Here is a 21,487-nt window from a genome sequence, read left to right as displayed (position 1 = left end):
CAGCTAGACGAAGGCAGCTAGACGAAGGCAGCTAGACGAAGGCAGCTAGACGAAGGCAGCTAGACGAAGGCAGCTAGACAAAGGCAGCTAGAAGAAGGCAGCTAGAAGAAGGCAGCTAGAAGAAGGCAGCGCGGGGAAGCAACACTTGTACATGTGTACAATGTGCCTTCGTAATAGTCTGATGATGAAAAGCACTCGTATATTTAACTGAATTCCGTATCTCGTAGCGCCAATAAAGTTCATTCTGGTTCTACTTTGTCCACAGAACAACGTCGTCATAGCGACAAACTATGTGGGCCGTCCAAATGCACCAAAAATCAAACATATGGTAATATGTCACGAAATAGGAATGGGACATTTTGCAGCTTCTTGCGATGCCGTTTTGTTGGAAAAAATCATATAAGAAATTGGTATGCTTTGTAAAGCGGTTGATGTCAATGTAAATTGCAAAGTATTACTTTTTAAGTAGCAACTTAAAAACATTTTTGAAACATATTAGATAGCTTGCTATTCGTGAAACCAGTAGACAGGCTAGCAACGACTACGCTGAACATGCCCAGACTGTGAAATCCAGCATTGCAGGATTTTTTTTTTTTTAAAACACATTACAAAACTTGAGCAAGCTGAATATTTATGTAATACGTAACATGTAGTAGCCACCGTATATCAGTTTACACCTCGGTGCTTGAGTACCTCAACCTGAAATAACCATTTAAAGCTCTCAGTCACCAATTGGCTGTCTAGCCCCTTTTGCTGCAGCTATGTTTACAACCAAAGGTATTTCCCTTTCTCCGGTGACAACAACTACATAGTCAATTCAGGCACAGCTAAATATCTTACCCGGGACCAAAACGTGAACCACAGAGTTCATTTTAAGCATCGAGACGACTCTGAAAGACATCAGTTGTATCCAGAATAGCTCAAAGACCGGGTTGTCCCTTTGATAAACGTACGTCTTTATTTGAATCCCCCGTCATTGGAATGTTATTCCGGAGGCTAGATGAGAGGGGTAGCATCTCTCACACACACACACACACACAGTCCATGCATAATGGGCGTAGTTCAGAAAGTGCATAATAACGTGACTGTTGCCTCTTGCACAGCGCTCATGTATACACTGGCAGAAATAGAGCAAATATTGATGTCTCTGATTTCTCCTCTGGCGCGAGTCTCTTTTTCACCTTTTGCAGGGTTTGAATAATCTCATGCAGGCCGTGAAGTGAGAGCTAAGAATCTGTGTGTGTGTTTGTTTGTGTGTGTGTGTGTGTTTGGTTAATGGAAACAGACTCGTTCCAATTTCTCTTTTTTTTTTTCTTTAAATGTCCTCCATTCATTAACAGTGACAAAGAAGCATCTGTATATTGATTTAATGCTTTTGATCCGATATGTAAAGCCCTCTGAATTGCCTTGCTACTGAAATGTGCTATAAAAATAAACTTTCTTTTTTAACATCTGCAGCCTCCCAAGCCATCTTGGCAACATCTGACTTTGAATAGCAATGAATCTTCCCATTTTTCTTCCCTAACTGTGAGTGGCAGACGGTCTTGTGGAACAATGCGGGAGGTTAATCAAATCCCGGTCATGGTGTTGACCTCTGGTCGAGGTCAAGGGCTACGGCTGGAGGGCGCCAGACGGGGCCAGCCGATTGGCTGAGACGTGTCGGTGTCGGAGGAGACAAAGGTCACAAGTTGGAGAGGGAAGTGTAATGGATATGCAGGGTAACACCTCCCCCCTCCCCTATTTATACGCAGTGCGTACACATTTAACAAACAGACCAGTTGTAAAGCAAACACGAGGACATGTTTAAGTGTTACATCTTTATACCACTACAGCTGTGTTGTATTGCCATTTGGTATCCGTTTATACAGCAGCCGCCCCTTATTAAACTCACAGGAGAAGTTGGTGATGAATTCTTTAATATATATATATATATATATATATATATATTTTTTTTTTTTAAAGGAATATCTGCTTACAAGTGCATTGCAGTGCGTTATAAATCATGTATTGTATGTTTATTCTAAATTATAAACTGTGTATACTTCCACTTTGTGCAAATAAACATATTCGTGCTAAATTAGATTATTCGCTAACAATTGTGATTGAAATTAGTTATTCATTTAAAAGAATAGTTAAACATGTTAGGAGATGATATGCAGCTGAAGCTAAGCGCCTGTAATGGTTTTAGTATTTTCGTGTTCATTCTTTGACAATAAGATCAAATGTAGATCGTCGACAACCTTCTACTTAAGTCATTCATCAACTTAGTTTTTCAGATGTAAACATGTTCTGCTTTTATCTTCTAATAACAATGTTAATTGAATATCTGGGAGTTTTGGCCTGTCGGACAGACCAGAGGAAAATACTTGACGGATTCACCGACAGTGAAAGTGATTGCAACTGAATATATGTACTGGTATGTACATTTAAAAACGTATACTCATTTTTCAAATCTGTTGAAAAGAACTGTATTAAAATACCATTTCAATTAATTATGTCAAGGATATTGAGTTTTGCTTTGATACTATGACTCATCATCACACCTGGAATCGATATCCAGTTCTGGTTTGAGTCACACGTGTTTCTTTTCTGTCGTGGCTCTGATGTAGTACAATGAAATTATAAAAAAAAGGGGAATTAAATCAACAGCAGCTTTCCCATTACCCACCCAGTCTGACCTCTGTTGTATCTCCCAGTCTGACTACAGGGCGATGGGGGGGGGGGGGGGGGACCAAAGAGACTGGGCTCCTTTAATCAATTCGGTGACCATAACGCCCCGCACATGTGTGAAGGTACATTTTGATGAGCCGATTAAAATGCTATCCACTGATGTGATCAAATGGCAGGTATTGGATGGATTATTATTGATGGTGGTGTAGCCCATGAAATGTCCAGCAGGTTGGAATTTTGGAGGCAAAAAAAAAAAAAAAAAGAGAAACTTTTTTTTCTGCCTTTGAGAAACGGAAATGTGAATCTGATGGTCAACACGGACCAATAAGCTGATGAAACAGACTGACAGTGGAATGCCTAGCGGAGGCGTTTCTTTGCCTCGGTGAAAGTGAACTGAAGATGGTTTGTCAGAGAGAGACAAACAGAGAAGGAGCTTGAGATGGAGATTGAGTGCAACCAGCAGAAACATTGTCCCCCCCTCGCCGAGTGACACACCATCTCTTCCACCGACGGACACAGACCCTTCTTTGTTTGTTCCCTGGGGCCAAACGAGTTCAAACAGAGGAGGGGGAAGGGGAGAGGGTGTGGGGGGGTTGCAGAGCGGAGAGGAATCTTTGGATGGAGGGATGGCGGGGCAAGAGAAGGAGATGGCAGGAGACAGAGACTGATGAAGAGAGACTCTTTTTGGCTGACAGGATGCAGCCTGTTTGGAAAGGGAGGAAAGGCAAAGGGAGGTGTGTGTGTGTGTGCGTGTGTGTGTGTGTGTCTGTGTGTTTTTGGGAGAAAGAGAATTAAGGGGCATTTTCACAGCAGGCTTTGCACGCTTTTCCCTGCATCTGTGGTTACGCGTAGCCCATAAAAAGAGGTTGTTTAGTTTTTTGCGAGGAGGAGGAATTGCATGCGCTCCCACATGCGTGATCCGTGTGACTGTCGGCTGTCTTGTGCTCGTCTTTGTGTGTGTCATGTGCTACTCACAAACTGCAGGAACACGTGTCCCAGTGCATGCTGCGGATGGGGATCGGGCTGCAGACTGGCCTCCACTGCAGACAGCACCTCTTTGTGTAACTCCAGGATGTCCTCAATATTTGAAAACAGAATCTAAAAAAGGGGAGGGGGGTGTATGGGAAGGGGATGCAGAGGAAGGAAGAGATAAAGAGGCAGGTTGGAAGGAAGGGAAAAGGGCAAGGAAGTGACCAACAGATGGACGGAGACATAGGGGAAAGAAGGCAAACACCATATCTGAGATTATAATATATTTCTTTAAATACATTTTTTTTAAATCATTTTAGAAAGGGACTTTTGGCTCGTTCGTTGTAGAATTTAAAAGCCGGCCATACCTTGACATGTTCGGGTGAGAGGCACTGTTGGTCATCTGCAGTTTGTTGGATTCGCTGCAAAAATGCCTGAAGGGGAGACCGAAACGGAGCAGGTGTAAGAATAAGCACCGTCATGTATTATTGATGAGCATTTACATCTAAGAAAACATAAGCAGGGTGAGTTTGACTTTCCATTACCAACAAGAGAACAAGTGGAGTTTTTTAGTTGTTTTTTTAAAATCTGAACCGTCTCATGTCCAGCTTCCCTCTTCTGATGTAGATATTAAACAATAAAAAAAAAATAAACGGCATGTTACAGATCCCATCAATTTGCTACGCATGAGCACACACGCCTTGGAGCGTCAGCCACATGTACACTCACACACTTAAGGGAGAAGAGCCTTTCACAAAGACGCGTCAGACTTGTTTCACAATCCTCTTAGGTACCGCAAAACGTTCCACTATATGACTCCAAGACGCTTTTGTTTTATTGTCCACCCCCTCCCCCTCCCAGTCTCTGTCTTGTGACACTTAAAGCTCACTGTACGGATCCACTGTAGAGGAAGCTAATGCATCCAAGCATCCTGCTGGAAGAAAGCAGGAAAGAAATAACTGATTCGTTGTTGCAGCATCTGCAAACACTGCATCTCCGAAGACGACCGTAATAGGCTCACGTCAAGTTGGGCTTTTGCTTGTGTGTTTTATTTTTATTTGTGTGTGTGTGTGCGTGTGTGTGTGCGTGTGCGTCCGCCTGCCAAAATGGTGCCGAGAAGGAGGGAAGTGAATGTGCAAAGAGATTCTTTTATTCTCTCTTCCCCAATTCTCCGTCTGTCTGACCGGCCTCCTCGTCTCCGGGAAAATTAAAAAAATATCTTAGAAGAGATATGAATCCCAAAACCAAATAAAAACCCTAGTCCTGTAGCCCCCTGTAGCCCGGCTGGCTCCTGCTGTTGCGTCGGCCTGCATTTCAGAGCCCCGGCTGTGAAAAGTGATAGCGGATGAAGGGTGTTGCAGATAGGGGGCGGAAATGCTGGGTTCAACGATGAATGTTCAACTCTGAAAATGAAGTGTCACTGGAGAATACTGTGGATGCTCAAAAACCTGGCAGCTGATTCACACCTGCCACTTAAAAGTTCCAATGGAAGATCTCTATTGCCATGTGAAAAAGACATGGTGGCATCTTTCTAGTGTCTTTTGTTCAAGTTTTGAGATCATCTTTGTCGTCGATTTTCTGACTCAATACAATGAAAACAATGGATATAGTTTGAAAAATCTACGTATTTTAATTCCTTTTCACTGCTCAGTCTATCAGTGATGAATACACGATGAACAGATTACAGATAGAAGATTTCAGGCCATATCTGATCAAAGAATTCTTGATGATTTCAGTTGACGCTATGTTTTAAGAGGGTATTTAAAATAAAAAGAAAGCATTAAGGCCAAATATGCTTAATTGGACATTTAATAGTCCGTAGAAAAGCTGTTGGCGGTGTGTTCTGTGGATTATTAAGAGCAACCCAACATTTTGATTAGACGCATGAAGAAAATCTGGGTGGTTTTAGTTTTTTGGTGATATTATATATATATCCTTTGCATGCTCCACAGTCACACATAACATCAGTGAATTACATGTGTTACTTACAGTCAGTCACTTGCCTATAATGAAAGACCGACACTTGTAATCACACATTAGCTCTAAAGATAGAACGCAGCCAACTGAGCAGCAGGCAGCAATCATATCGTTTCCTCAGAGACCGAACACTTTGGGAGGATTGTCTCCAGTGTTGTTTTGTTTTACTGGCTTTTGCATCGGTTGCACCAAAATAGAAAGCAAAAGGTCCTCGGCAGCGAGCTGCGACCTCGCTAATTAAGACCAGTATTACAAGGGAAGCGTCAGTTGTCGTGTTCTTGACTGGTTTTGGGGGGTGGGGGGCGCCTGATTGTGCTCGAAGGCGTGCACTAATTAAATCTCCCAAATGGCAACTTGTACCATGTCCACACTGGAGGAGTCACTCGTTTGAGAGATTGCTCACTGGCAGAGAGGACGAAGAGAGGAAGGAAACACGGCTTTTCCTCAGTCGAGAGCAAAGAGTGAAAACAAATAAAAAAATCACCAAAAGGGGACAATGTTCAGGCAGTGGGCAACAAACTAAAGTACCCAGACTTTTTTTTTCTGTCGACACCTACAATCCAGGAAGGGATTCGCCCTCCTAAACAAAATGTGCCACGCAGATGTGGCGATCGGCAGGATGGAGAATGGAGGGAAAGAGCAACAAAGGGATCCTTTCAGCCCAGGTCTCGCCCCGTGACATGGCCGTTCTCACCCAGGGGTTGTGTTGGCTGTCTTCATTGTTCCGTCACAAAGCGCACAGGTTTATTTGAGTCCACCAGCATGACTGAGACACACTGGCTTCAGGAGAGCCGAGCATAAACAGGGCATGCACCCCGGAGCATGACCCAGACTTTTTACAGTCCAGGCCGTAATATTTGGAGAGCGTGATCAGAATCGACGAGGAAACAAGGTATTGTGGGTATATTTGGAAGGATGTTGACGCCTGACAGACGTTGCACGTTGTTTGCACGTTGAAAGCCAAGCATTATAATTGGGCAATCTGCAGTCTGGACTTTTGCTGACTTCACAGTAATGACCACTAGTGAGAGGACAGACAAGTCAGTCATACGTGGCAGAAGTCTTGACTTCTTCAAATCTTCAAATCTGTAACTCGGTTCAAAATGAAGGGTTACCGATACTCACGGACGAGCAACGCAAGGGGTTTCCACGTGACGTCCGTTGGGTCCAGATTGATTTGGTGCCGGGGAAAAAAGCAAAAGCAAAAATTATGTTTCCGACTCGCACGGAAAGAAGCAGATGCGAGCACGCCCTCAGATAACCCTGAGCGTATTACAAGTCGTGCGTCATTTGCATGGAGAGGACAATACCTTGGAGCATTGCTCGCTCGCGCGCTCGCGCGATCGCGCACGCACACACGCACACACACACACTGACATTTCGATATGAGATGAATATTGAAAAGAGCCATCCTTTCCACAAAATGCAGCTAAGCCAGTTGTTATTGGAAAAGAAAAAAGAAAAAGAAAAATCAATGAAAAACAAACAGTAGTCATGACGAACACAGTAATATGCTACCCACTGGACTCGCTCCTTAGGCTCATTACTTCTTAATGAACAAGCTGAGAGGCAGCGGGGTGCGTCCTTGTTTACTTTCTAATCTCCCGTCTCAGGTGACCCGTCAGCCTCTTTCCTGACATCGGCGTGCAATCGCGCTGAGTGGCGGATCGGACTTTGACAAAGAATATGTACGCATGAATGACGGATGACAATAACCTTTGTCTTTTCTGTTACTGACCGAGCCACAAGTCATCTCCCACATGACCCACACTTGGCTTGTTTCATTGTGTGCATGAGATGCCCAAGAGCCTGCCCGATTCCTAAAAATAGCGATGGCATCAATCAATGTGTTAATAATATAGACGGTCAGATGGGACACTAAATTCTGTTTTTAATTTTTTATATCCCCGTGTTCGTAATAATGAGTCAGAGTGGCGGCACGGAGGGGGCTCAGCTGCTGCACATAGTGGTCTCCTGCCACAGGGGTGATGGGCTGTGAAGGGGTGATGCAAGATGCAGGAGGCTAGCAACGCAACCGTGATGGAGCTTCTTCAAGGACCACAAAGTGGCTGCCAAGCACGACACTAATGCAGAATCCCACAAGGAAGTATTCGTGGTGTAAAAGAAGCCAGCGAAGTCCAGAAAAAAAAAAGGAAGTAAAACAAAATAAAACATCACGTTCACTTGTTCCAAATGGCAAAACATATCAAAATGCTATAATTGTTAAAACAGATTTTTGTAGCCATGGCTGGCTTATTTATTCATTTGGTTGCTTTTTTTTTTTTTAAAGTATAAAAACGTTAAAGTTACGTCATTACGGAAAGCATTGTAATCTTGAACATTTTGAATATTTCACTTATCAATCCTAATTATTTTTGGCAGTTTTAGAAGACAGAGTGCACTTTTGCATCTCCCATATGCTGATTAAAACAATTTACAGATTAAGTCTTACTCTATCTAGTAAGTACTATAAAAATGTTCATATTCAGACCTGCGTATTTTCCTCATTGAACGCACTTCTTCTTCGTGGTGAGGCCTTTAATATTCCACGCTGCCAGGACTGTCTTCAAGCTCTCTCTATTGCTCAATAATTGTTTGAGATTATTTCCTCCTCAATCACCCTCAAGCGCTTCCGATAAAGTCGTAACAGAAGTACCGGCAGCAGCACACCATCAAATCCTCAATACCCAAATGTCCCCTGTTCATAAAACGTGTTGGTTTGGTCCCAGCTGGTGAAGCAGTGCGTTAATGGAAAAGGCCCAGAAACCCGTCCTTAGTCATGCAGCTCGATGTATTTATCCCAGGGAAGAAAGAAGAAAAAAAGGTGAGACATTCAAAAGGCTGTCTGATATAATTTAAACAACAAAGTGCAATCCTACACGACCCCAAGTTCCCAGAAACAAGCGTGTGTGCTTTGCCTAGCATATTAGCTTTTTGTAGCGTTTTCACAAGCACAAAGCCCTTACTCTGCCCACAAGAGTGTTTTTTGTACTTTGTGGACGCGACGCCGTTTGGCCCAAGAGTTCGGCGGGTCAACTCAAGTGTAAAACTTGTTTGGAAAAGCCGTCTGAACGGCATCTAGTCTGGTAAAAGTCTGCGCCGCACTGTAAATAAACATGCATTTATGTAACGCCCTTTCTCGTCTTCGGACACCACAAAAGGAGAAGCCGGGAATTGAACTGCGATGAACACGCTCAAATCGGGCTGAGTGTGAAGCACAGGTGACACTTTGGTGTCCCTTTCATCAGCTCACATGGTAGCTGTCAAACGTGCCACTTGCTGAATGCCCATGTGAGCCGGTTGAAGGGAGGTTTTGGGGAGTGGGGGGATGCCGCCGAGCTGAGTCACTGTCCATTTCATTGCAGAAACTTGCGAGCGAGAAAACTGCAACAGAAGTGGCCATGCATGCCTCCGTCAGGGTTTCTGTGGCAAGCAAACAGGAAGTGAGAACAGAGCAATCGCACTGAACAAAAGCAACCAACTTTTTTTAAGACAACCAAATCATTGACAAGTTTGTTCCCTTTCAAGCAGCGGCGATTCGACCCAGCGGGGAGGGAAAATAAACAGTGTGCAGAACGAAGCGGCGCCTCTCGACACAAAAGCGACAGATGTTGCCTCGAAAAAAACGAAGGACAAAAAGGAAGTGTGGCTTATGTGCAAAGGAAGTATGTGACATGTTTGTCTGGCCGCTAACACAACTGTGTTTTTCTAATCTCTCGTCTCACAGATTTGCACGAGAATGCAACCAAACTCTAACAAACAAATAAAATCACATTGTGCTCCATGCACGTGAAAAAAAGGGATTTAAATTATGCACTTCACCATGAACTTTGTGGCGCGACCGCCGCACTGTAATGAGAATGCCGTCGAGGTTTTTAAGGCACTGACGAAGACTAAATGACTAGAGGGAGATCATGCTATTTATTATGCTACGGATTGAAAGGACCGGACGGAAAAGCAAAGCCACCGTTTGGATTATTTACACATGATGCCGCTGCCGCCCACTTGGCAGGCTGAAGAAGAGAAACAAAAGCATGTCTCACCCAACATCCAGCATTGCCCGCCACCCCAGCAGACGGTGTGATCACTGTTTAGCACGAATAACTGGTTTTGTGTCATATGACCAACTGTCAAAGGGTCAGATTTGTGTTGAGGGGGGGAGGGGGGGGGGGGGGAGCCAGACAGTAAGGTGTGAGGATACAGATGGACCATATGCTGGTGCGGGTTCAGCGTCCGCTCCACTGGACAGTGAGCAGGAGGCCCGCTGCCTTCGCGTCTGCCTCGTCTGCCTCTGAGCAGAGTTTTCTACCTGCAACCGAGCCAACTCCGTAGCACGCTTCACATTGTCCTTTATTTATTTTTAAAATCAGGCTGGCTCACAAAAATACACACCACCGAAACTACACTTGCTTAAAAGTGTTGGATTTTAGTCATCTAAAATAATTTCTTACGGCAAGAAACTTGCACGGTCATAATAACGAGGGGAAATAATCGGAGAGAAGTCATAGTCAAACTAGTTGTGACGGGAGAGTAAGTCAGGCGGACGGTCATCCACGTTACATTATGGGGATTAATGGGAGACCGAATGCCTGCGAGAACGCGGCCGCGTGGACATTTTGGAAGCCGTGGTGGTATCGCACCGGATTTTGAAACTCTGTTGTTGTAGTCGTCTCCTGAATCACAAGAGAAACTTAAGAGATAAGATAGAACTTTATTAATCCCAGAGGAAATTCATGTGCCAGACATTTATGAACAATAAAGTATTAAGTATATAAGAAGTAACACTGAGAATAGTGCAAAATGGAATCGCAATAGAGGTGAAGTGAATGAAGTGGAACTAAAATCAACAAAAAAGTAAATTAACATAAGAGTACAAATATTAAGTGTTTGAGAAGTAACACTTAGACTAGTGTCTCGTAGAAACCAAAATAGAAAGGTTATACTGCACATGGTATAAATAAGTGAGGGTTCAGTAAAACAGTATAAACACACATTATGTTTGTAGATGAGATTTAGAATCAACGAGGTCAACATTATAATTCCACTCAGATGAAACATTGACATATGTGGCAAAATGCCATGCATCAGCTTTTCTTACTGTACATTTAACTGTAAAATCATTGACCTACATTTGGTAATAAATGGGAAGTCAAGTGTCAAGACGGTGTCATGCATGTCAAATATTTCTGTGACCATTTATTTATGCCAGAGAGCGGCTCAAAACTGAATCCGCCAGTATACGAGTGGGACAATCTGACTGCACGTCATTGCTTACGTTTTTCTAGACTTCTTTACATAATGGGGTTGAATATGGCGTCAATGGGGACGGAAGCGGGACCTTTTCCGATCGCCCATGGCTACATCGGCATTCAGCAACAATGTTGGGTCCCCGTATATCAAGCACAAGCTCCAACACTTGTTGGGTTTTTTGTTGTTTTTTTCCCTCCAGAAGACCCAGAGGGCTCCTTTTCAAAGCTCTGCGGTTCCCACACCTACTGAACCACAATCCCAGATCCACGGATTCAGGACTTTTTTCGATGTGAGTCCTTAGGTCACCAGGACCCAAACAACTCTCTGCCCCTCCTTAGCCGAGAGAAAAGAACAACAAGCAAACAATGCGTCCATTAAGGGGCTTTTTTTGTGGTGGCGGGGGCAATTGGACTGGCCGGCCACAAATGGGGACAGGGCAGTTTTGGAAAGGGGCCATTTCGGGGTCGACGTGGCATGAAATTGAATAAATAAATAAAGAAATCCCCTCTTTGTGGCCTGCGCGCGGAGGAGCCAAGAACGGGCCCGCGGCGCTGCCACAATGAGGGGACCCCGGCAAACCTGAACAGACTACTTTCTCCCTGAAGCCGTAATTCACATCTCTCCCCAACCATCCAAAAAAAGAAAAACTCCCTCAGCTCCCCTTCACCCGCCCAACCGGTCCCCTCGATGTCTTCCAAGAGAAACCCTTTCTGGCAGAGCCAATCACCAAAACACAAAGTCTTCTTTGAGTGTCGTCCAGTTTAAGGTTGTTTTTCTCTCTCTCTCTCTCTCTCTCTCTCTCTCTCCCACTCTCACTCACTTCCGCTTTGAAGGACTTTAAACTTCAAGGCTCTTTGAGTCGCTCACATGGGCAGAAACCAAACACTACAGGGGGATGAGACAGTGTCTCCACCACAGCGCCGGACCAGAGACTTCCTGTTTAAAGGCTGCCTTCTCATCGAGACCCTTGTCAGCTGTGCTGCATTAATGGATGTGTGATTCACATCATGAATGTGCAAAATCAGCTGTGATGGGACAATAAAAAAATAAATAAAAAGATCTCTCCGCCTGGATTCTGCAATCACTGAGTTTCACGGCCTCAGACATCATTTGATAGATATTCCTGCTTTCACAGTGGCTGCACATAATTAATGCATTATACATATCATCTCCGATACCTCCACTTTTCCAGGTTGTTAGGCAGCTTCTGTCACACGATTACAGACCCAGCTCTCGTCACGCACCTATATAGAACAAAAGACACTCGGGTGACAATGTAAATGGCTTGCGACGCATTGGTGCGCTGAAAGACATGTCGACATATTCGTTTCCCCAATTTTGCACTGAACGTTGACGGACAGCTCTTCAGACGTCGGCTTTAACAAGTACATCTGTTCGAATGTTTAAATCTACGTTTGACATGTTTATTAACTATACTGCTGAAGTTCTCCTCACGGGGAACGTTCAGCTGCCGGCCAATTGATGGACTGAATTTCATCATCTACCAGTGCTTGACACAGGTTTGTTCATGCGTTCTTTTTTTTTTTTTTGAGGGGTGACATGTGGTGGTCGGGAGATAACATCGTCGACCAGATTGCAGAGGCCATCTGGACGGGAGTTTTCCGGTGCCGACAGACTGGATCAGAGTGTGGCGAGTGTGGCGTTGAGTGAGCCGTCAGAGAGATGTGAAGCTTCCAACAGAGCGAATAGGAAGATGGGAAAAAAAAGGTGCGGCCGGGCTGATCATTGAAGCTCCAAATTGGTTATTTATTTATCGACATGAGCGCTTTCCCAGCGTTTTGCCATAATACCGGGACAGAGGGCAGTTACCTTTCATACTTGCTCTTAAGTAAGTAAGCAAGTCAAATAAAACACAAAATCATAAAAATCAAAAAAATATATGCCGCATCTGGCGTTCAGCCGGCCAGACATAAACAGTGTCACGGTCACAGACGTGGAGGAACAAAAGGTGGTAAAGAACCAAATTAGTGTCCCATGCCACAATAATGGTAATTTGGCAAAGTGAAGGAAAGATTACAGAGTGCACTCACTAGATCTGGCTATGTATTTACCAACCAGATCGACAACAGCATTTAATGAGCAGACAGACGGCAGCTAGTTAAAACCCTCTCTGTCTGAAAAGAAAAGTCTCATACCACCTCTGAAAACTGGTGCAACCGACCTACATTACATCTCGACGTCTCCTTTTGACAGCCACGGTGGCGTTCTGTTAACCCTTCAAAAAGGCAGCGTCTTCGGGGTCGTGCACGACATTTCGCCCCAATAGTGTGGAATTCAAATCTGCACGGCTGAATCACGTGCGTTCATATGACGACAAGAGACCGCTCACTAACAAGATGACGTTGTGTATTCATCCTGTAAACTAAAGGGTCACGTAAATCACGGCTGGGGGCAGAAAACAAATGGGAGCTTTAAAAAAAAAAAAAAAATGCAGAAAATGCAAAAATTGGCTGTGATAATTCATCATGTCAGCAGTGCCGTTTCCTAAAAGTTTTCCCGTCAGCACGTGAGAGAAAAAAATCAGCACAGTAGCAGCTCCGGCATGTATGACTCAGGCCTTTAATCATGCCACGTTAAAGATGTCACTGCAGCGAGCAAATGCCAAAGTAAAAGCCCCCCCAGCGAACCAGGCCCAGAGAATGTGCTGCAGATCAGTAAGAACAACAAAGTCGGCAGCCTCTTTGACCCGCGGGGGTTAAATAACGTAAACAGGCAAAGATCTCCACTAATTGGTGAAGTGAAACGGCTTATCTTTAAAGTGATGTTCGACAAAGTGACAAGAAAAATCGGAGCTCAACGCTTCCTCGTCTTCACACCGCCCTGTACTGCCGAACACTGCCGTCATTAGACACACTTTTCATTCACAGTTTTTTTGCCACTGTTGTACACCAGCAAGCAGTTTTGTCAAGAGGAAGTGTGAATGCTACATTAAGACCGCAGCCTGGAGAACCGGGAAAAGGAACCTCGAGCCCTAAGAAATGCCGCCAATGCAGAAATGCCAAAAGCTGCGGTTCTTTGAATGGCAAATTGTGGCCGGCTCCAAAACGCACAAGACTGTAGATAAAAAGTTTGGCATTTTGTCCCATTGCCATCTTTTATTCATTTTTTGCAACTAAAAGTGACACGAGAGCTTGAAGCAACTGAGTACAACACACTGTGAAAGGGTTAAAGATGTAAGACGAGAATGAAAACAACTCCCAGACCGGACAACGCTGTGGTAGCGACCTGTCAATCACAAGCCCTAAAGCATACTCTGCTTTGTGGTCTGTTTGACTCTAGATGGAGAATCATTTACTAAATGAACATCACGCTGTATTGAAGAAGACTTGAAACTAAATGTAGACCATAAACTCATGTTTACGACGTTTATTGAGGGAAAGTTCTCATAGATGTCTATACAATACAATACAATCTACAATAGCTCTTTTTGAAACCAGAGGAGTCGCCCCCTGATGGCCATTAGAGAGAATGCAAGTTCAAAGCACTTTAAACAACATGTTTGAGTCTCTAAATTCATAATGGAAACTGTGGTCTAACCCCAGGGCTTTATCAACATTCGAGAAGCGTGTCGTTCTTGTCGTCTTGTCGTTCTGTGGCTGTTTTGTTGTTCAGCATTTTTCCCTGTGAGGCAAACGACCTCTAACCCTGAAAGGAGCCACTCATCTGGTTGCATTTGAGAAAGCAAACAAACATTGTAAGCCTGCTGCCACGGCTCCTAAACAAAATAGGAAGCTCCGAGGGGAGATGGGGGGGGCGATATCCATCCATCCTAGCCATTCTCCCTAACGTTGCCACACAGTTACTGGACCCAGTGTCCGCCCCGAGAAAGTGTGTGTGTCCCAACTTCGTCCGAGTCATGATCTCCGAGGGGACATTAGAGAGCTCACGTTGCCGCGCTTTTACGAGTCAGGCCGGGTCACCCGGTGTATCGCATATCAGCCTGTTGACAAGCGCTTCACAGAGCTCTTCACATCCGCAGTGGCGGCAGCTCTTTTTTGGCGTTTCCTACGGTCATTAAAAAAAGAAAATAATCCCTCAATGTTAACCTGATGTACCTTGGTGACGTTTCTCGCCTCCACACAGAGAACTACTCAGAGGGACACACTTCATCCATTAGATACCTTTCCATCCCAAAAGGACGGCGAAGTCAACATTCACAATTGATCATGTGGAATTACTTTTCTCCAATTCGGATCTGTAAGACTCTGAAAACATCTCTTTCGGAGGGAATGTTATTTTCACATCACGCCTCAGGGTGTTACAGTGGTTTAGACTTGTTAACTTGAATTCTTAAAATTCCTGCTGCAGTCTAATGCCTCAAAGAAATGGCTTATCAGCGCACATGACATAAAGAAAAGTCACAGATTAAGTTTGAAACTGGCATTAACCCCCCCCCCCCAGACACACACACCACTCCCGTTTATGTAACACGCTGCATTTTAATGAGTGAGTCTGGCAAAAGCGGCACTGCACGGTACCGATTATGTGGAGGGAGGGGGAGGGATGCGCAGTGGCACATTAAAATGGCGGTGTGTGCATTGACCTCAGCTTATGGTTGTGCTTGTGTGCGAACGTCTTCGAAACAGACGGCCTACAGGGCGAGTATGTTGTTTTGAACTCTACCGAGCCCCAAAGAAAATCCAAAGCCGGTAGATAACATGGGGCATTATTAATCCAAAACGTTTAGTTCTCTCTCTTGTACATATCAGTCCCCCTCCTCCCAATACCACCTTCTGCATTTAAAAAAAAAAAAGGTGCAATTAATGTGCGAGTTTCAGATCCACCATGAGACTAGAGTATAAAGCCCTGTATTAATAGAACAAAGCAGCCTGCCACAGTAACTGCTCTACCTGCTGTCAGGACTGCACAGGCTTCACTCTTGCTATATATGTGATGTATGATATATATGTGTTTTTATGACTTCAGCTGGGCTGAGGTTGCAGCGAACTGAAACCGCTGGCGTTGTGGCAAAGATGAGAGATGGAATCTGAAGCTATTTATACCCCCCCTAGCCTAGAGAAACTTCAGGCTGGTCTTTCCCACCAAATGGGGAGGGCTGGAGAGATGGCGTGGAGGAAAAACAACACACAAAAAAAAGAGGAAAAGAGGTAGACGCAGGCTCAAGTTTGGAGAGGAAGCTCAAGGCTGGCTTCCTACGTGTCTGTTTTTTTGGGCACCGGTCGGACGATGTGCGTCCGTCCTGTTTGCTCAGCGAGCTGAAAAGTCAACAACAGCAAAGGAGAAAGAGGGTGTTTCAGCTTTAATAGCGTAGGCGCACACACACTCACACACACAGCCCAAAACACCTAACAAGCGTTTGTATCAGGCTGCATAATATCGCGTGTGTGTGGCCCTGAAGCAAGGGTCAAACGGGGCAGGATTTCCAGATGTTTCCTATTATCCCGTGGCACTGATGCGACCTTCCTGGTCGGCCCCTAGTCTGAGTCTCACACTTCTCCGAATCAAGAGGGGAAGGTGGAACGCTGACGGACTTATTGGCCACGCGATCCCACTGTTGTCCTAACTGGACAGGATTCACTAAGACATGGGTCAGTGTGGTGAAAAAACAGAAGAGAAAGCTGTTTTCAAAATGGGAACCCCCCCATTTGTATGGCTTTGGAAGGGAAATCCCTCTCGCCACTGACCGTATTCGTAGGTATAGCCCACAATTTGGTGGATTATGACCGGGGAAAATCCAGTTGCTTGAATCAACAAAGCGCAGCCCTGAAAGAAATCCCCACTGATCTATGGCGGTAAGTAATGATCGATTCGGACACAAACGGGGGGGGGGGGGCAGTTATCACCATAACACTTTGAATTGAAAAAGGGATTCGGCTTGCGGCCTCAAAGAAGCGATAGGTTTGGAGATCCGCGATGATAGCGGCAAGCAAAATGCATCCTCTAATCCCTCTTTCCACACCCCCCTAGCCCCCTTCTCACCTCTTCCCTTCCCACCGCCTCCTACATCCTTGCCTCCCAGCACGTTGGACGAGCTCGTTGGCTCTGGTAATTGCCAGCGGCTGAGTGACATGCCGAAACGGCTGGGATAGCAGCCGGATAACCATCTCTTTTGTGCATCGTTTGCAATTGGGAAGTGATTCTGTAGGGGCGGGGGGGGGGGGCTAAAGATCCAAGAGGTTGATGGAAGAGCACAAAAGAGAGTGGAAAAAAATCTGTGATAAGGCAACGGCGGGTATTACTGCCACTGATCAGTTTCCATTGAGGACATGTGGGGGGAACCCCTAAGAGACTGAGGGGAAACAAAACTGTCAGGTGGAAAAAGATAACAAAAGAAGCTATGGGGGGGGGGGGATCTGCGCCGTGATGTCACTGCACTGACACCCAACATGCATCAGCAGATGTTGCAACCTCTTGCGTTTCCCCGTGTGCTCGTATGACTCCCAGAAGGTGCATCAGCATACCGATCATTCTCTGTGAGCTGTGAAACGGCATTCTGGGAGATTTAGGGAGCCATCTAACCGAAATTGAGGCGGGCAAAAACCTCACCCATGATCAGAAAATAAGTCTTGGAAAACACAAATGACCACTCTCAATCCCCCCCACCACCCCCCATCACTGCTCTCGCCTCTTTACACAGAGGGACTATGCAACCCTGAACCACTCACATATCTTTATTGAAACCATGTGTTCCAAGCTCCCCCAGACAGACTTCCCTTATCAACACCAACAGTAGGCTGCATGGTGACAAAGCCTGGCCTCCCGCGGAGGGGAAGGAGAGCAGGCTCAGCTGGACCCTGGACGGGGAGGGATTTGCAGAGAATCTGTGTACTCCCGAAGCAATCTAAGCTTGGAAATGGAAAAATCCTCCATATGGAGATTCAGTGGGTTTTGGAATGGTCTCAGTGCACAACATATACCATCTCATATAGGGTACATTGATATGGAGTAGCGTGCTCTGGCAGCCAGGCTTGTTTGCACAGTATGAGCCCATATGTGAAGAAGACTTGTAATGAGGGCAATTGTGTGCAGCCTACAAAGACACGTGTTAAGGAGACCATAACAAAAATAATCTACCAATTATTTCTACCAAATCTAGGGATTAATTGCATCTTGTTTGACGGAAAGTTTATTATCAAACAGCGAATGTGCACAAATCCAGACAAAAATAAAACCCTATGGCCTCATCATAACAAGGGATTTTGACACTCACGTGTGACCACGGTGTTGTGTGTGTGTATAAAAGAGCATTCTTTACAAAAGACACAGGTGATAACAGAGTTCCTCTCAAGCCCTCTGGCAGCAAACCGTAAGGCTTAACTCAAGACATGCCAACTGCCAGCAGTGGAGGGCACTGACAGCTTTCAGATGTTCAGAGGGGAGGGGGTGGGTGGGGGGGGGGGGGGGCTCCGAGACCTCTCCGATAAATCATTGGGGAATTGTCGTTATCATTATGTCGGAACTGGGTTTGGGTTTGGGGGTGGCGAGGTCAAAGCATTTCCCTTGTGCTGCCTTCTCTGTCTTGTAACAGAAGATAAGCCTCGGCTGCTTTTTGCAGAACTGAGAAAGGAAGCAGTGTCATACACAGAGGCTGCCCCCCCCAAAATGGTTTAGAAACCCGAGTCCATCATCAACAACTCGTGGCTACATGATGTGCCTGTGTGTGTGTGTGTGTGTGTGTGTGTGTGTGTGTGTGTGTGTGTGTGTGTGTGTGTGTGTGTGTGTGTGTGTGTGTGTGTGTGTGTGTGTGTGTGTGTGCATGTTCTGCATGATAGTACTGGATCTCTGCGACTGTGAACCGCGAGTGGCGGCGAACAGAACTATTTCGAGAGCGTTGAGGAAGTTCCTTAACGCATGACCCAGACAAAGAGGGAACCACGGCTGTGTTCGACAAACCCTTGCCAGATGTTGAAATTTGAGAATGAAACGGCATCAGTTGCATGTTCGTGAAGAAACAGCAAGTTCACAAATAATCCTTTCCGAGTTGGCCGCGGTTGGCAAAGCGAGTAAGAGGAGCTGAATCCCGACCAGCCGGAGGGTAGTGTTTTGTAGCCGACCCCCATGACCTTTGACATTGTTGCGACAAAATAGGGGGATTTCCTTACATGCAGCAATAAAGCACAACAATAAAGTCAGCAAACCACGCTGACTTTGCAACAGCTGGACGCAGAAGTCACCTGCGCTATGCAAGTACCACGGATGACAAGGCGAGGAGGAAAGAGAGACGAAAAATAAATTGACAAATGTGGCAAATAGCTTCCTGCAGGTGAGAGTGATCTACACTCGCGCTGTGCTGGTAGCCGAGAGGAGCGTGTAACATGACCGGACAGTTCAGTGAGTGAGTGGAGATGGTTTCCCATCTCAGTCAGGAAAATGAGGTGTGGTGGTGTTGTTAAATGCTCATGAATATCTATTTCTTTGCAGAGCCAGTGTGGATTGAGCTCTTCTTTGATTATCTTGAACCTGTGCTGTTAACACACAATGGAGAGGTGTGAATGATGATGCCCACTGCCTCCTCCCCCCAAAGCCCATGCATAAATTGCATCTTCCCAGGAATGTGTTCCTCGCATAACATTCATATTTTCATTGAGAGCTTAACGATTGCAGCCAGTTAGACACAGCTACGGCTATCCAGCAGGCTGCGACCTCAGAATAAAACTGTCAATTAAAGTCCGTGTGAAGAAAAAAGATTAACAAAACACAATCAAAATATATATATAGCAATAACGTGGCGTCAAAAAGTTAGGATCCAACCCGGAGCGACGCGTGTGTACAGAACGTCACGCCGAAACCAAGATGAATTGCTGCGTGGTTTATCGACATGCCCGTGAGCTACAGCTGAGGATGGGGGGGGGGGGAGACATTCAAGTTGATTCGTTTCATCTTGTGTGTACGCCGAATTGAAGAGTGCAGCCTGTCATCTCTTAAAACGTCACCAGCGGCCCCAACACAGCGCGCGCACTTGCTTAAAAAGAAAGACAGACGGGACGATTTGTGGACGAGGATGCTGTGCTGTATTTTGGTTGTTTTTATGAGAAAGAGGAACGTGAACGCAACACAACGTGAGGAGGCGATGTCAAAACTTACCGACTGGAGGAAGAGCAGTGTCCGCACATAATCCCTCTCTGTGTTCAGTATTTCGTTTAAAACGCAGAGCCGCAGCCGCTGCTGCCGGTCCGAGTCCTTGGTGGCGTGGACGCCGTTCTCGTGATGCCCGTCGTCCTCGTCCATGGTGGGAAGACAGAAACACTCTCCCCGTTACGAGGAGCCACACTTTGCAGTGTTGTGTCGCTTCAGTCCATCTCGCAGCAGCAAGTTTCCACGCAACAACAACAACAACAACAAAAAACGACCTCGCGAGCTGCAACTCAACACAACGCACCACGCGCGCGCGTTGAAGATAAAAGTTGCAACCCCAAAAGTACCAAACGACGAGCGGAGAGCCTCTGGCTGTGTGGTCGCAACACCAGCTGGGAGCGAGCGAGGCGACAGGAGATCGGTTCAGATTGGGGAGACTGCGAGGGAGGAGGAGAGAGGAGGGGAGGGACTCAGTACCGTAGACACACACACTTACACGCACGCGCACGCACACGCACCAGGGGCTACCGCAGCTCACTTCTGCAGTGAGCACACAAAAACAAACACCACAGGAACATCTGTAACGGTGGCCATTGAGGCTTAACACGAGATTAAATTAGCCTACTGTGTCAATCTGTTTACGCAATAATACAAATCAGAATAAATTAATTAGTTAATTAGGTAAACCCATTAACTAACCGACACTAAACATTTTTTTTAAATGGCAGTTGCACTCAATTAATTCAGCCTGTTTACTAAAGAGGTGTCTAATACGCCTACAGTTAGTAGGTTGTACATATATAGCTTTATATATTTTTAAACATGATGAAACAGTAATTCATAGTTTATAAAATAAATTCTCAGTCACTATATTGTCCTAATTATTGCCCTTTTGAATTCCAAATGAGGCTAATTGGAAATAGCTACTTCCTCTTAGCCAAATGCAAAAATATGCTAGCAACTAAAAACAGACATAAAGGTCTAACGGTTGTTTGTTTTTCTCAAAGCACGTCTTTGGAATGAGGGTCACAACCTTTAACGCTATTACACAGTAAAATAAATAATAATAATCATGTTTATCGAGTAAGTTAAGCTAAATGTTTAGGGTCCCTACCAGTTACGGCAGCACCTGTAGCGAGCGTTAGCAGGTCATTTGAGAGGAGGGCGCCCTCTGGTGGATAGTGGCGCAACAAGCACCAGTACTGCGATAAACAGCTCTCTTTAACGGACGGTCAGGTCTAAAAAATATAATATAAACCATCTTCATTTGTAATTTGTCATAGCAGCAACGAGTTGCTCATTTTGACTAATACATCCATTTTTTTTTAACGCGGGTCCCTTCGAGTCACGTGCCCATTTAATGTATCTCAGGGCTTCTGTCTCGCGCGACTGCTGCATGTCGAGTCGACTTATGTGCCTCGGAAATCCGAAGATTGTCGTCTCGATCATGGATGGTTGTTCAATTCAAACCAATTTTGTGTAAAACTGTTGGTGCATACAGTAAACAAACAGGGTACAATGCGCAAAAGCAAAGACTGTTATACTTCGGCTACATCAAAGACCT

The 21,487-nt window shown here is 45.3% G+C and overlaps 1 protein-coding gene across 1 annotated transcript in view; it reads right to left on the bottom strand.

Moving 5' to 3' along the window:
- Positions 1–20,327, bottom strand: part of prex1 (phosphatidylinositol-3,4,5-trisphosphate-dependent Rac exchange factor 1) — a 71,638-nt gene extending 51,311 nt beyond the window's left edge. The window contains 3 exon segments of the mRNA XM_034536857.1: positions 3,646–3,768; positions 4,008–4,073; positions 19,933–20,327. Coding sequence (XP_034392748.1) covers positions 3,646–3,768; positions 4,008–4,073; positions 19,933–20,076 — 333 coding nt within the window. The 5' untranslated portion in view covers positions 20,077–20,327.
- Between the last annotated feature and the right edge of the window lie 1,160 nt (positions 20,328–21,487).

Source organism: Cyclopterus lumpus, chromosome 7 (genome assembly GCF_009769545.1).
Source record: "Cyclopterus lumpus isolate fCycLum1 chromosome 7, fCycLum1.pri, whole genome shotgun sequence".
Taxonomy (NCBI): domain Eukaryota; kingdom Metazoa; phylum Chordata; class Actinopteri; order Perciformes; family Cyclopteridae; genus Cyclopterus; species Cyclopterus lumpus.
The sequence above is the reverse complement of the archived record's forward strand: the minus strand, read 5'-3'. Positions and strand labels throughout refer to the sequence as shown.